Source organism: Parambassis ranga, chromosome 22 (assembly GCF_900634625.1).
Source record: "Parambassis ranga chromosome 22, fParRan2.1, whole genome shotgun sequence".
NCBI lineage: Eukaryota > Metazoa > Chordata > Actinopteri > Ambassidae > Parambassis > Parambassis ranga.
In genome coordinates this window covers 14,467,625-14,480,618 of record NC_041042.1, presented here as the reverse complement: position 1 = coordinate 14,480,618, position 12,994 = coordinate 14,467,625, and the positions used below count along the sequence as shown (strand labels likewise).

Sequence of the window (12,994 nt, the reverse complement as noted above, 5' to 3'; positions counted from 1 at the left end):
ACATCCCTCTACGCCTCTCTCCATCTCCTGCTCTCATTTTCTCTCTTCTATCTCTCCGGAGGCTGAGTGTAACAGGGCACATCAGACAGGTTGATCAGAGCAGAACTGCGACTGACAATGTCCTGCTGATAGCCTCTGAAGCCGTGTGAGTGCACTTGGATGTTTTTGCGCTTCTCTGTCTGCATAAGCTACTATTTAATGGCTTACATGCAAATGCACATGTGTATTAGGTGTTTAAATGTATGCATGCATATTATGGTGGGAGTTTATATACCTCTCCTCTCAGCTGAGCCTCCCTGAGATGAAGGAGAGGAGGAAGATGAGGAGTTGGAGGAGGTTCTTTGCAGTATGGCATCCAAAGACAGTTCTGAGTGCCGCAGGTCTGGGTTACTGAAAGAGGCCAAAAACACTTTACTTAGTATTTAATGCAAGCATGGAAGATTCTGTTGCAATCACCATATTCTATTGGTCAAATTTAATTACATAAAACCATGCATTTTGTGAGAACTTATCTACTTGAGGCTTTACCTGGCACGTATGAGCTGAGAACCTGCACGAGGACCCAGACCCACTCCTCCATTAGGAGAGTTCTTCCTAACCAGGGCAGGGGAGATGGAAGTAGTCCTCTGGGGGACCTGGACACACAAGATTGGTTATTTGTGGGTGTGATGGAATTAAGGTTACACTGGTTAACAGTTAACACCAACTGTGATGGGGCAAGTCAGCTTTTTTATTAATTAATCTTTAATTGTGTAATTGCCAGCTGTTAAGTTATATGATATTTAGTCCTTTGTTTTCATTGTGATTCTCAACCTTGGGTGGGATGTCCTCCTCTCTCAGCCAAGCAGTTCTGTCCCGATCCCTGTCCCTGTCCCTCTCCCGATCACGTTCTTCCCTGACACCAACCCGCAGTGGAGGTCCCTGGGTGTCAGAGGTGGGGTCTGAGTTCTGACGGGGCATCTCGGGCCTGGGGGAGCCCACACTGACATTCTCACTCAGAGCTGAGCCTGTCTGATCCTGCAGAGACTGAGAGCCAGACATGGAGCTGGTGTGAGTCTTTACTGGAACAAGGTGAGCCATCTGTGAAGGGGGAAGGACAGAGGTAGAGGGAGGAGAGGAAGAAGATGAATGGATGGGAGAGAGAAAAACAAGAGAGTTACAGTGATTGATGGCGTATGGTTTGAAGAAAGCAAAGAGGTTGAGGAAGAAGATGAGAAGGATGAAAGAGGGAAAGATGGAGTGAGGTTAATGCAAAGTCACAAATTTATATATGGAGAGAAAGAAAGGACAATGGTAGGAAATTGATTCAGGAGAAAAACAGAGATAGCACAGAAAGAGAGAAAGGAGACAGACAAAAAACACAGACTGATCGATATATTGGCTTGAACTTTTAAAGGCAAGGCACCAGGAGCAAGAGGTTTGTGATTATTTCTTTGTAAAAACAGGTCTCTAGGAAACACACCACACATCCACACACAAACACCCACACACACCTGTGGTTCGATGGAGCGGTGGATGGGTGGGGTGCGGGCGGGCTGCATGCCGCCGCTGCTGAAGGACTCGGAGCGGGGAGGGAGGGAGGGGTCGGAGATGCGGTTGGACACTTTGTGTTGCAGCGCTGGGGAGCTCTGTCTGTTCAGCTTAGATCGCTCCTCCACCTGAGACAGGTCACATACCACTGTCACTCACAGCCCAGCACACAGCACAACCAATCACCAAGCTAGATCTCCCATCTCATGCATTGCTGCAAGCCCTTATACATCACTCAGCTCTGTGGGACAACAATGTGACTGTTTAATTAATGAACCCGTTTTCTTATCCGTCTCATGTCAACACTGCTGCTGGCAGATTCTGTGGTAGTCCTGTCTTTCTTGTTGTAACCTGTTTTAACGGTGTGAGCAAATACACACTTGAACTGAATCCAGATTTCCACAGAAATTGTGTCAGACGCTCTTAACTGACAAGTTGAAGATATGTGGCACAGCACGTAGGCAGTTTTGACTCCTTATCACCATCTGACTGTTTTCCTACCCTCCAATTGTTGTATATATGTCTCTCTTTGTCCCACAAACAGCTGATGAGTAAGAGTGTGTAATGGCTGCACTGTACGAAAATGAGCCCCGATCTTCTTCTGCAGACACCACTTGCAATAATTGAAATAATAGATTTGTTAGTACATGCAAAGGCAGCGTGGACACATACAAAACCACATTTCATTATTTGTGTATGTTTCTGCTAAAATTGTAGGAATGTGTCAATGCAAAAACACACTAAACAAGGCAGAATGCTCCTCTTGCCCAGTGTAATCTGATTATCAGATTATCTGCTGTGCAGTAAGAGAAGGCTCCAAGAAATCGCTCTCAGCTGCCAACATCACACTTTTTCTTTCCAAAAAATCTTCTCAGTGGTAGGTTGAGGGTTGAGTCATGGCTCATCAGGACATAGTTTCAATAGCCCAAATGTGTTTGCAGCAAGAACTATCCCCCCTTGGAGGCATTTCTGTAATTCCACACGAGCTCATAATCTAGCAGGATTATTCAAGATTATGACCTGGGCTCAAACAACTATGCAATACTGTGTCATTTCTCAAATCTGTGTTACTCCTCCTGCCAGGAGGTCAACTACTGCTCTGACAGCTACGGCAGCAGAAAGGTTCCCAAATACTTTGTTAGTTATTTACATGGAAAAACCATTGAAGGCAGCTATAGGTCAATTTAAAAGAAAATGTGGGTGATTCAGGAGAAGTACTGCTGCATTGATCTGTGGAGGCAGTTTGAAAACAAGGTAAGCATAAATGACCTACAAGAAATACAGAGATTACTACAGGTAGACTAAAGAAAAACCTTTTGGGTAGCTCTTCATTTTGTGTTTACCACCAGCAGCACCCAAAAACTCTTTCTACTACAGAAGGAAAAAAAGAGTTAATTGTGAACAGATGAAGAAGAGGATAAGGAAGAAGAAGCAATGGATGACGAAGGTTTTTTTTTAGGAGGATCCCACCAGCACCACCACCACCACCACCACCTGGCCAGCACCCATCACCAGCAAGCTGGAATTTTCTCTCAGCAGGTTGACTGACCTAAAAGAAAGGTGGGAAGTTCCTTGATCCCATGGTACCCAATATGCCTAGGAGCAGGCTCACCATGGTGGATTGTGGGGCACTGGGTGAAAAGGGTCATAAAGGGGCTGGCAGGGTAGGGCATTGGGGTAAGGTTGTTGTAACCTAAGCTACCTGTAAATCTATGTAAAACTATCACTGTACATGGGCACTTTTTTGGATCCCAGTAGAACATATGGAAAACATATGGTAAAATGCAACTTATGACAAAACACATGTAATTTTAGGTGATAAATATGAATGTAAATTGTATATTTACTATAAGCAGTATGTACACTACGCATCATCTTGTACTTCTACATTTGTGAAGGAAATCTTGAAAAAGAATGTATCTCTGAGAAATAAGAACATATTTAATTTGAATTTGGTGGTAAGACCTTCATTTGACATCAACCAGTAATCAGCAGTTGGGACTCAATCTGTAATTTAATGTCTAGGAAATGTATTATTACAATTACAAAAATAGAAGTACAAAAGTATGTGTGTTCTTATATACATGTGCTTTGGAGGGAGAGTCTAGCACTCCGCTCCAACAGATCTGATCTGAATCTGGGATCCAAAAGGAGAACCATGCGGGGAACAGTGAGGTGTGGTGGCAGGTGAGATGATGATGGGCATGGGGGTCTGGTCAGGCAGGATGAGGGTGGCGTAGAAAGTTGGGGAAGACTCGGTGGCCAAGGGGGACCAAGGGCTGTCAGGAGAGAATGGAGGGGAGAAGATGCCGCTGGACTCTGATCTGGAGGATACTGGGGAAGGTGAGGGTGAACTTTGTGGAGAGGTGCGAGGAGAAAGGCCCAACCAAGGGGGTAGGTTGCTTGGATGGTGGGCTGCCAAGTGTTCAGTTGAGCAGCTGTTCTTCAGACCAGAACTAGCCAGGTGTGATCTGAGAAAGTCTGCAGGGGCAGACATACTTAGGTCACACATAGAAGTGCTACCTCTAATTCCATTCTGCTCATGTCTTTGACCTCTCCTCTGCCTGTCAGAAGGAGGGTACAGGAAGGTATTGTTAGGAACTTGGAGAAAGGGGTTAGGTGAGTAGGAGTTTGTTTGTCTAAAAAGAGAGTTTACAGGGAAGGATTGAGAAAAGGGGTCAGTGTCTTCAAAAGTCTCCATGTCCGAGGGCACCATAAGGCACTCCTGGCTGACAGCTGGCTTCATCCCTTTGTGCCACCCCCCCTGAAAGTCAGGTTCTATGTCTACATCTATTCTACGACAGGGTGAGTGTGATTTTCCACGAGGACGGCCACTAACCAGTTTGACCATGGGGTTGGAAATGGGCTTAGATGCAGACTTGCGTTTCTGAGCCTGTCCTGAAGACTGAGGAAGAGGCTGAAGCTGTGGGTCAGAAGACAGCAGCCCCTGAATGGCTGCCTGATTTGGGGCAGATAGAGGTCTGTCTCGAGGCTTCTCCTTTTGCTTACTAGGCCCAGCAAGATAGGGGTTTAGTACTTGATTAGACTGGCTGACTGGCACCGGAACAGAACCCTCCTTATTTGGCTCCACATTAGCCCCCTTTTCAGGAGCCTTGTGCTCCTGAATGGGACCTGGACTACGACCCCTCTGACTGAGTTTCTGAGCTCTGAGCTCTCTGACTTGCTGACTTATCTCTTGCTTCAACCCTGGATCTAGGTGCTCCCCAGGTTCTAATGAAATACATATATGTGGGAGGTGGGTGGAGAGGAGCTGGGCACCATGGGATGGTGTTCGCTTAGGGGCCTGAGCTCTGGGTTGGCCTTGAGGGCTAGAGGATGAAGCTGGTTGGTTGAATGACTGGTGATGTCGAAGTTGGGAGCGGGGTGAGTTACCATGAGCATGCTGCTGCTTCAGAACCTAGAAATCAGAGTCAGAGGAGGGTAAGCAGTAGAACAAACACACACAAAGCAGAGGTCACACTGTGATTATCAAAACAAGTGTTTTAAAGAGTCCAGTTTTCTGCATTAGTTTCCTTGCTGGTTCTTGTAAGACCTGTTGAATTAGATATCCACAACACAAAAAGGCCACTGGTTGAGGATGACTTTCAAAACATTACTGCAGAACATCACCAAAACATGCATCCATCTTATAAAATATATATTATCAAACACGAGCATGCACGTCTTTGTATGTCATGCATGTTGGGACTTGCCTCCTTGGCCCAGGCAGGCTTGTCATTTGGATTAATGACGTCCTTGTAGTGGTAAAGCTGTTTCTTCTCCGCTTGCCTTCCCTCCTGCTGCTGCTGCTGCTGCTGCTGCTGTTGCTGCTGTTGTAGAGACACCAGGTAGGCTCTCTCCTGCTGGAGCTGCCTCTGTAGTCTCTCCGCCTGCCGCTGCTCCTCAATCTGCTTACGCTTGTATTCCTGGTGGAAGGAATGGTGACGTGTGAATGGAGATACAGGACACATACGATCGAAAATGTGAGTCTGATGATGGCGAGAAAGGCAAATAATATGAGACAGGGAAGAGTAAGGGAGGTGTGGGAAGGGGGGGTAGTTTAAAGTGGGGGAGCCTAAGTTCAGGTGACTGAGGGCTTGAGGGACATGGATGCTGGATCTCAAAAGGTTTCTTAGCAAACTCTGCTTTGGGCTATTTCTGGATGCAATGAGCATACAACGCGGCACATGGTGTTATTCTCTGCACTTACAAAGCACAACTGTTTCCCTTGACAAGACTGAAGCCCTGAGAAAATCACACAATTAATATTTTTTATTTGTCTGGGTCAACATGATGCCTCTGCCAAAACAGTATATATCCGCATCCTCAGGGAATCTTTTGAGATCCAGCCAACTTAATGGCACTGTACATGCAATCAGTGATATGAATAAATTCACAACACAGGCATTAGAAGAAGAAGCAATTCATCATTTCAGCTTCATTGTTTTTTGTCACCAACAGGCTGAGAGGCTCCAACTGTGGATTTCTATACCTCGGTACAACTGCCACTTGGGTGCATGCAGTTGGGGGATAGGGACCACACAGCACAGATGGGGAGCAGTAGTAGCACGTGGGAGGGCTGCCATTACCAGCAATAATGCCTGTTCCTGTAGTAGCTGCTGCTGGAGGATCTCTAACTGCCTCTGTTCCTCTTCCAGCTGTCTACGGATATACTCCTGAGCAGCATGTCGGCACAGAGAGATAGATAGAAATAGATTGAGAGAAAAATCTGACACCCTCTCACAGACAGAGTGAGAATGACACAGACAGAAACAGAAAAGATAATCTCTCGAGGTGGCTGTGAATAAAGAGAGATGATAGTAAGAAGAAAGTAGAAGTGAATAAGACCAAATTCTAAATCCACTGGAATAGGTTAAAATGACAGACAAAAAGGTTTGAGGATATCTTTCCAAAACACTTGAAACGTGTGGGAGGGAGACAGCAGAGCGACAAAGCGAGAACAGGAGAGGAGTTCGAGTTCACTGAGAGGTCAAGACAGAGGGTTGTTAAAAGAGAGGAGCAGAGACACACACGGAAAGAAACAAAACAAGTACAAGTGTGGGACCAAGTATAAAAAAGGATTCAAGAAAAGGGGCCATTATAGAACCTATGAAAGGTTGATTCTGATCTGATCATCTGCACTCATGTGTAAACACTGTGTACAATGCACCAGGGGACCTCTCCAGGCATAACGCTAGAGCTGAAAATAATAACGTTCCATGACAGTAAGAAGAATGGGGAAAATTATAAGATTAGTTTTTGTGTGTCTAAAACTGTGGCCCTAAAAAACACTAAGCAAAAAATGCCCTGAAGGTGATTTAAGCAGACAAACACAAACCGGAGTTTGAGGACTCGAGCTGTCACCATAGAACACCATTCTGTGGCATCACACCATACTGCCTGTCTACATAATATGAGTTTGAAGATAATATATTAGCAAATGTCTGAACCTGTTCTCTCTCTGCGTGCCTCCTCTCCTCCTCTCTGCGGAGCTGCTCCATTTCCTCGTAGCGTCTCCTCTGTTCCCTCTCTTGCTGTTTCCTCAGCTCACGCTCACGCTGCTGCTGCTGTTGTCAGGAAAACAGAAGAAGATCACAATCACCCCACGACGAAAACACTGCTTCCACACCAATTAAGACATCAACAGCGATCTTAGAAAAATGCTCTGATTTTAACACGTTTGCCTATTAATAATCTCCTTCCTTTTTATTTTTCACATCTTCTGAAACACGTTATATATTCATGTTCTAATGGTCATGTATGAATTTTCACAACCGCACAGGTTCATAGACACACACTTGGCCCACAGTGGCAGGGTCATGTTAGTCGAGTCGAGTCATGGTGCTTAGCTGTGCGTTGGGAAGCAAACCCTGGTGGGAACCCAGAGAGAGCGCACAGATTATAGGCTAAGGATTTCCTTCTGTAAACCTGCTCTCTGGAACTAAGAGAGGGTCACAGGAGGAAAAGGCTGTGTGTGTGTGTGTGTGTGTGTGTGTGCGTGTGTGTGTCGATCTCTCTCCCCTCTAAAGAAATGTCCAGCCTTGGAAGTTTAAACATCTACAACTAGAAAGATTCTTTTTTTATTTTGAGGTTTATTGCCAAATGTGCCGTATGTGCAGGGGGTGGGAGAATATGTGTGGTGTATTTCCCACAGGAAATATGTAAATGCCATATATATATTTACTCGTGCTGGATATTTCCCTTTAACCCTTCATTCCCTCTGACCTCTTCCAGCCGCCTCCTCTGCTCCTTCTGCTCCTCGATGCGTTTCTGTCTCTCAGCCAGCAGTAAGCGCTTGTGCTCCTCATTCTGCTGCTGCTCCAGCTGTTGCCGCCGTTGCGCCTCCGAACGCTCCTTATTTGCCAGCTGTAGGCGCAGGAAGTCTCGCCTCAAGGTTGACTCCCCAGGGATGTTGATGATGGAGCTAGAATGTGCCAATGAAAAGAAGAGAAAAACAGTGCATCAGTTAGTTAGGGTGTCAACTATGTGTTGGATTAATATTTGTAAATTTGTGAAAACACTGACCTCGGTTCACCCATGTCTCTTTCTTCATCCTCCTCTTCACTGCCACTGTACTCATACTCAGTCTCATCTGACGTGGATAAACAGAAGGATGAGGGGAAGGAATAAAACATAAAACCCAAGTGAGCATTTTAAATTTTTCACTTGAGCTACCTCTATTCATTACCAATCTGTTCACGATTGTGGCATTTCCAGATCCTTATTCCTTCAAGGCACTTTCTTTTAGCCACTTTGAGAATAAATTGTAATTTTACTGTGTGTAGCGAGGTGGAGAACATTAGCTTAGAGTTCTTTCAAACAGGGCTTAAAGCACAGAAGCTTTTTTTTCCTGAGACACATCCACACACACGGACCTGTCCTCTGAATGTGACGAAGTGACAGCTGGAAAAAGTCTCTACAATGACAAGACATTTCTATACATCACTGTGACGTTCGCCCTGCAGAGTGTTGTTTCTTGAAGCGGCTAATGCGCTTCTTACTGGCGCTGTTCTGTACGAGTGTGTCAGTCTATCACTCAGTGTGGGTATGTGGAGTTTAATGGAAGTCTGTCACTTTTATTTCCTGCTTCACAGAGAACCACGAATGTGACGGGGGCTGTGCGCGTGAGAGAGTAGGTGTGCTACATCTCGCCCTCGCTGCAGGTCTTTTTTCATGCAGTTAAGTGTGTTTACAGTGTTTGTGTGTGTGAGAAATCATGGCAGAACCGCACTGAGCAGGCGTTGGTTATCAGTTATAATAATTCAGATGGTGTAGTACCAGTAGATGTTATTGCTTTTATCATGAAATAGTGAACGTAATGTAAATCAAACTTTTAATGATGCTGCTTCACATTAAAACGAGCAAGAAGCAGTAATGAGCTCTTTGCTGTGGTAAAATGCACAATGTGACTAACTTTACTTCAATGATTAAAAACCACTAATACTGTATATGGCAGTAGATCATTGCAGCTACTGCAGCCAACTCCTGTCTGTCAATATATATAAACCCTCAATGAACCCGCCACACACACTCACCCCTCTCTCCTCTCTTCTTCTTGGTGCGGTCGATGTGGTCCTTCAGCTGGATGCGGATCTGCCGCTCGTTGGGCAGCTCTCTGATGAACGGGTGCTTGAGGAGCTGCTCTGTGCTGGGTCTCTGGCTGTGGCTCTTCACCAGACAGCTCTCTATGAATGACTGGAACTTCTTTGACCTAAAAACACATTTTGCATACTAGAAATGCATTCTGAAAATCAGCAAAAACACCAAGAACGCCGGTTATAAGAACACACACTCACCACTTCTTTGACTTGAGTCTGGGGGCAGGGTTGCGTGGAATAAGGAAGAGGGCTCTCATTGGGTGCATGTCGCACAGTGCTGGAGTAAAATATGAAATAAAGTTGTGAGGTTCAACTTGTGTGCAAGCACCTCCAGGAATAAGATAATGAATAAAAGACTATAGACCGGGCAGCAGCCCAGCTATTTGACAACCAATTTTCTATCCACTCCTTCATTAAAATGATGGCTTAAGATAAGTTGCAGGAACCGGGACTGAAAAATGATCCGCCTGCTGATTACAGTGATCTGATTGATGTGCAACAGAGGTGTAGGTTATTGACTGGGTACATACGTGGAGCTCCTTCTGCCATCTCTATTGCTGTGATTCCCAGTGACCATAAATCACTCTGAAAGAAAACAAGCATCATTTCTCAGGGTTATGGGAAAGAAAAGTAAGAGGTGGGGTATGCGCTTTCAGAGGAACGAAAATCTACCTTGAAGTCATATGTGGCGTCTGGGTTCTCGTCACAGGCGATAACCTCGGGTGCCATCCAATACGGGGTCCCAATAAATGTGTTCCTCCTTCCTACAGTTCTGTCCAACTGAGCCGAGACTCCAAAGTCCACTACACACCAAATGCACAACCACACAAAGAAGGGGACAGGGGGTTTAATAAGTTCCACGAAAAAAACAAAAGACAAAAAAACTGAATCCCCACCTACACACACACACAGACACACACAGACACACACACTAATCCCCTCCTCACTGGGCTTTGAGGGAACAGGGACAGAGTCCCATCTTCAGCAGTCTGCGTCATGACCAGTGACAGAAAGAGATGAGCAGGCTGGTATTCAGCATAAAAGAAGCCACACACACACACTTCTGAGCCATCTGAAACTTTATACCTCCTGCTGCCCTCCCAATCCTAAAGCCATTTTATCAAGTGGGGTTAGATGACAGACTGACCTAGTTTGACCTCTGCGTTCTCAGTCAGCAGGACGTTCTGTCCCTTGATGTCTCTGTGGATGACCTTGTGCTGATGGAGATGAGTCAGACCCTGCAGACAGTGACAGAGACAAGACGTGAAAGAAAGCCACTGCAGCAATGAGCCAAAAAAGGGATGAATATTATTATTAGGACATGAAGAGTTCATTTCCAAAACTAGCTGCTCCAAGGTTGCATATATGCACCTGACCTTGACCTCCCTCACTAAGCATTGATGATTAGCACATCACACTTTTGAACTTATTTTGTGGAGAAACATTTTAAAAGACAAAGAGAAATGATACAAACAAAAATGTTTAGAAACAGAGAAAACAACACAGAGACAGTATGCTAATGTGAAGGACAGAGGCAAAGGCTGCCAGAAGAGACAAAGCAGAAAAAACTAAATGAGACAAGAGATGCAGGGCACACAAAAAAAAACAAAACAAAAAAGAAAAAGAAAAAAAGGGTTGAAAAGAAATCACTGTTTGGCATGGTTCAGGCGGTGCTGCATGTAACTGACAAGATGCAGTGATATTGCCACTTCTCTGCTTGCCGCCGCAGCCCTTTAGCATCCAAAATCCACCATAACAGATAACAGAGATAAGGTGTGAGGGAATGGAGTACAATTTCCCATGAAGATTCAGTATCTTGCTATCAAGCAAAATGCTTGTGCCAATAATAATAAGTGCACTCTTAACAGGTGTAAATCCTCCTTGACCTTAAAAAATAACAGATCCACTTATCTATATGTACATCTAGAAAATTTGGCTCGACAAGTGTACGCTTGCTTTGATTAACCTCTGCTTCTGGTTACAACAATAGCTTTTGTTCGTTTTTGCTATCAAGGATGTAACAACAAGCAGGTTGCCGGAACGAAACTGTTGTAGGTGCTTTTTCTTTTTCCTTTTTTTGTTTGTTTCATGCTACTCACCCTGAGAATCTCTCTGCAGATGTAAGCGGTCCATTCCTCTTTCAGAGAGTTGCCCTTTGTGTTCTTTATCAAGTCCGTCACTGAGCCAGCTCCACAGAACTCCATGACGAGCTACATGCACACGAACAAGGCAGATTAATGACTGTTCAAACAAAAGGAAACAACTCCTGTGACAACAAATCTATATTAATCTATACATAGAGTATGCAGGAATCCTTCTATTTATTTTCATAGTACAGTCTATTAGGTATCTGCAACATTTTTGTGTTTGTAGCTAGAACTCTCCATCCAATAATGCTTGACTGTCAAAATCACTGTCCTGCAAAATTTTTTATGCAGCGGTTATGACGCTGAGATCTTTCAGCACGATTATAAACATTGTGATGGAAACAAACGGCACATACAGAGAGCAAAACACAAGCAGCACACATGAACAGACAGCCATGCTGCTGATCCTGCTACGCTTTATGAAACCGCACTCCACAGAGACCACAGAAACTACTGGCATCAGGTGACTCGACATCGTCATGAGATCACATGAATGAATCAAGGCCACCTCTTGTGTCCTTTTTCCTCCTCATCCATGGAAATCGGAGGTCAAAAGTTCAGCTGGTCAGCTCTGGCTCTGCTTCAAGTTTCCTTAATCATCGCTCTGGATTAAAAAGAGAGGGGAAGTTGGCACATAGCAGCCAAACTCCTCTCATCCAGGCTGTGTATGTATGCTCACACAAGCAAAGAGGACGCACTAACATACAGTTAACGTTCAGCCGCAGCAGCTGTTGAGTCAAGGGGAATTATGCAGGCAGTAGATCTGGCTACTGTGTGTGTATGTGTATGCATATGTTTGTGCGTGTCCTCCGTCTATTGTTGTGTGATGAATGCTGCAGGTTCAGAGAGGAGAGAGCTCCCTTAGATCACGTTAACACATGATTTATTGCAGTCAGCCACGCATTGATTCACATCTTTTATACACTTTGAGTATATATACATATTCCATTGCAGTGTGCATGAGTATGCAACGCTATCTTTGCATGCAACACTCACTTTTTTTTAATATTCCGGTGACACTCACACAGAGAAAAAAAGAAAAAAAAACATGCACGCAGATTATATAAAATATGGCATACCCAAAGCTGGTCATCCATGCCGGGAGGGTTTTTCTTGATGAAAGCTCCGTAGTAGGTGGCGATGTTGCGATGGTGACTGTACTTCTTCAGCATGTTAATTTCTGCTTTAATCTCCTCTTCCTCATCCTGACAAAACGGAGAGATCAACAGGCATGAGACACACACACACACACACACACACACACTGTCTGTGCCCTTGCTAAAATGTTAATGGGATGTTGATAGTGCAAAAAAGAATCCAGTCCATTGAAATTCTGAAAACACTTGTGTCAATGCACACAGCTGGGCCCTAAATTATCCACAACAGCACCATTACTTTTTAATTACTTGCTTTTTTGGGGTGGTTACTGCTGCAAACAAGTTGTTACGGTAGCAGCTGATTACTTAAAAATGTTATATTTCTCATTTGTCAATATCAGAAAATTGTGCTTTGATTAATTGAATTTTGAAAGTTTCATTTTTAGTAAATTAATTTTTTTTACAGTAGCGACTCATTAAGTTAGCAATTTTGCATAAAAGACTTTTTTAATTAATACACTCATTTCAATTCACTAATGAATTGCTAATCACAGCTGTTCTTTTGCTCATACACCCTGCACCCTGCACATGCTCAGCTTCTTTCATTCATTCATGCTCCTAT

The 12,994-nt window shown here is 44.4% G+C and overlaps 1 protein-coding gene across 5 annotated transcripts in view; it reads right to left on the bottom strand.

Moving 5' to 3' along the window:
- tnika (TRAF2 and NCK interacting kinase a) overlaps positions 1-12,994 on the bottom strand; it is a 57,845-nt gene that overhangs the window by 21,238 nt on the left and 23,613 nt on the right. For 2 of the 5 annotated variants that reach the window (XR_003669442.1, XM_028394969.1), the window contains exons 4-18: positions 12,355-12,480; positions 11,228-11,338; positions 10,276-10,366; positions 9,801-9,931; positions 9,659-9,713; positions 9,327-9,405; positions 9,066-9,241; positions 8,056-8,122; positions 7,756-7,954; positions 6,981-7,097; positions 5,244-5,456; positions 1,494-1,658; positions 814-1,080; positions 529-635; positions 275-390 (exon numbers count right to left, since the gene is read on the bottom strand). Coding sequence is in view for 4 of the 5 variants with exons in the window: in XM_028394969.1 (XP_028250770.1) it covers positions 275-390; positions 529-635; positions 814-1,080; positions 1,494-1,658; positions 5,244-5,456; positions 6,981-7,097; positions 7,756-7,954; positions 8,056-8,122; positions 9,066-9,241; positions 9,327-9,405; positions 9,659-9,713; positions 9,801-9,931; positions 10,276-10,366; positions 11,228-11,338; positions 12,355-12,480 (2,020 nt within the window). In the remaining variant the exon portion in view is untranslated. Of the gene's footprint in view, positions 1-274; positions 391-528; positions 636-813; positions 1,081-1,493; positions 1,659-3,083; positions 4,949-5,243; positions 5,457-6,980; positions 7,098-7,755; positions 7,955-8,055; positions 8,123-9,065; positions 9,242-9,326; positions 9,406-9,658; positions 9,714-9,800; positions 9,932-10,275; positions 10,367-11,227; positions 11,339-12,354; positions 12,481-12,994 lie in introns of those variants that run through there. The other 3 variants (XM_028394972.1, XM_028394970.1, XM_028394971.1) reach the window with 3 other exon arrangements.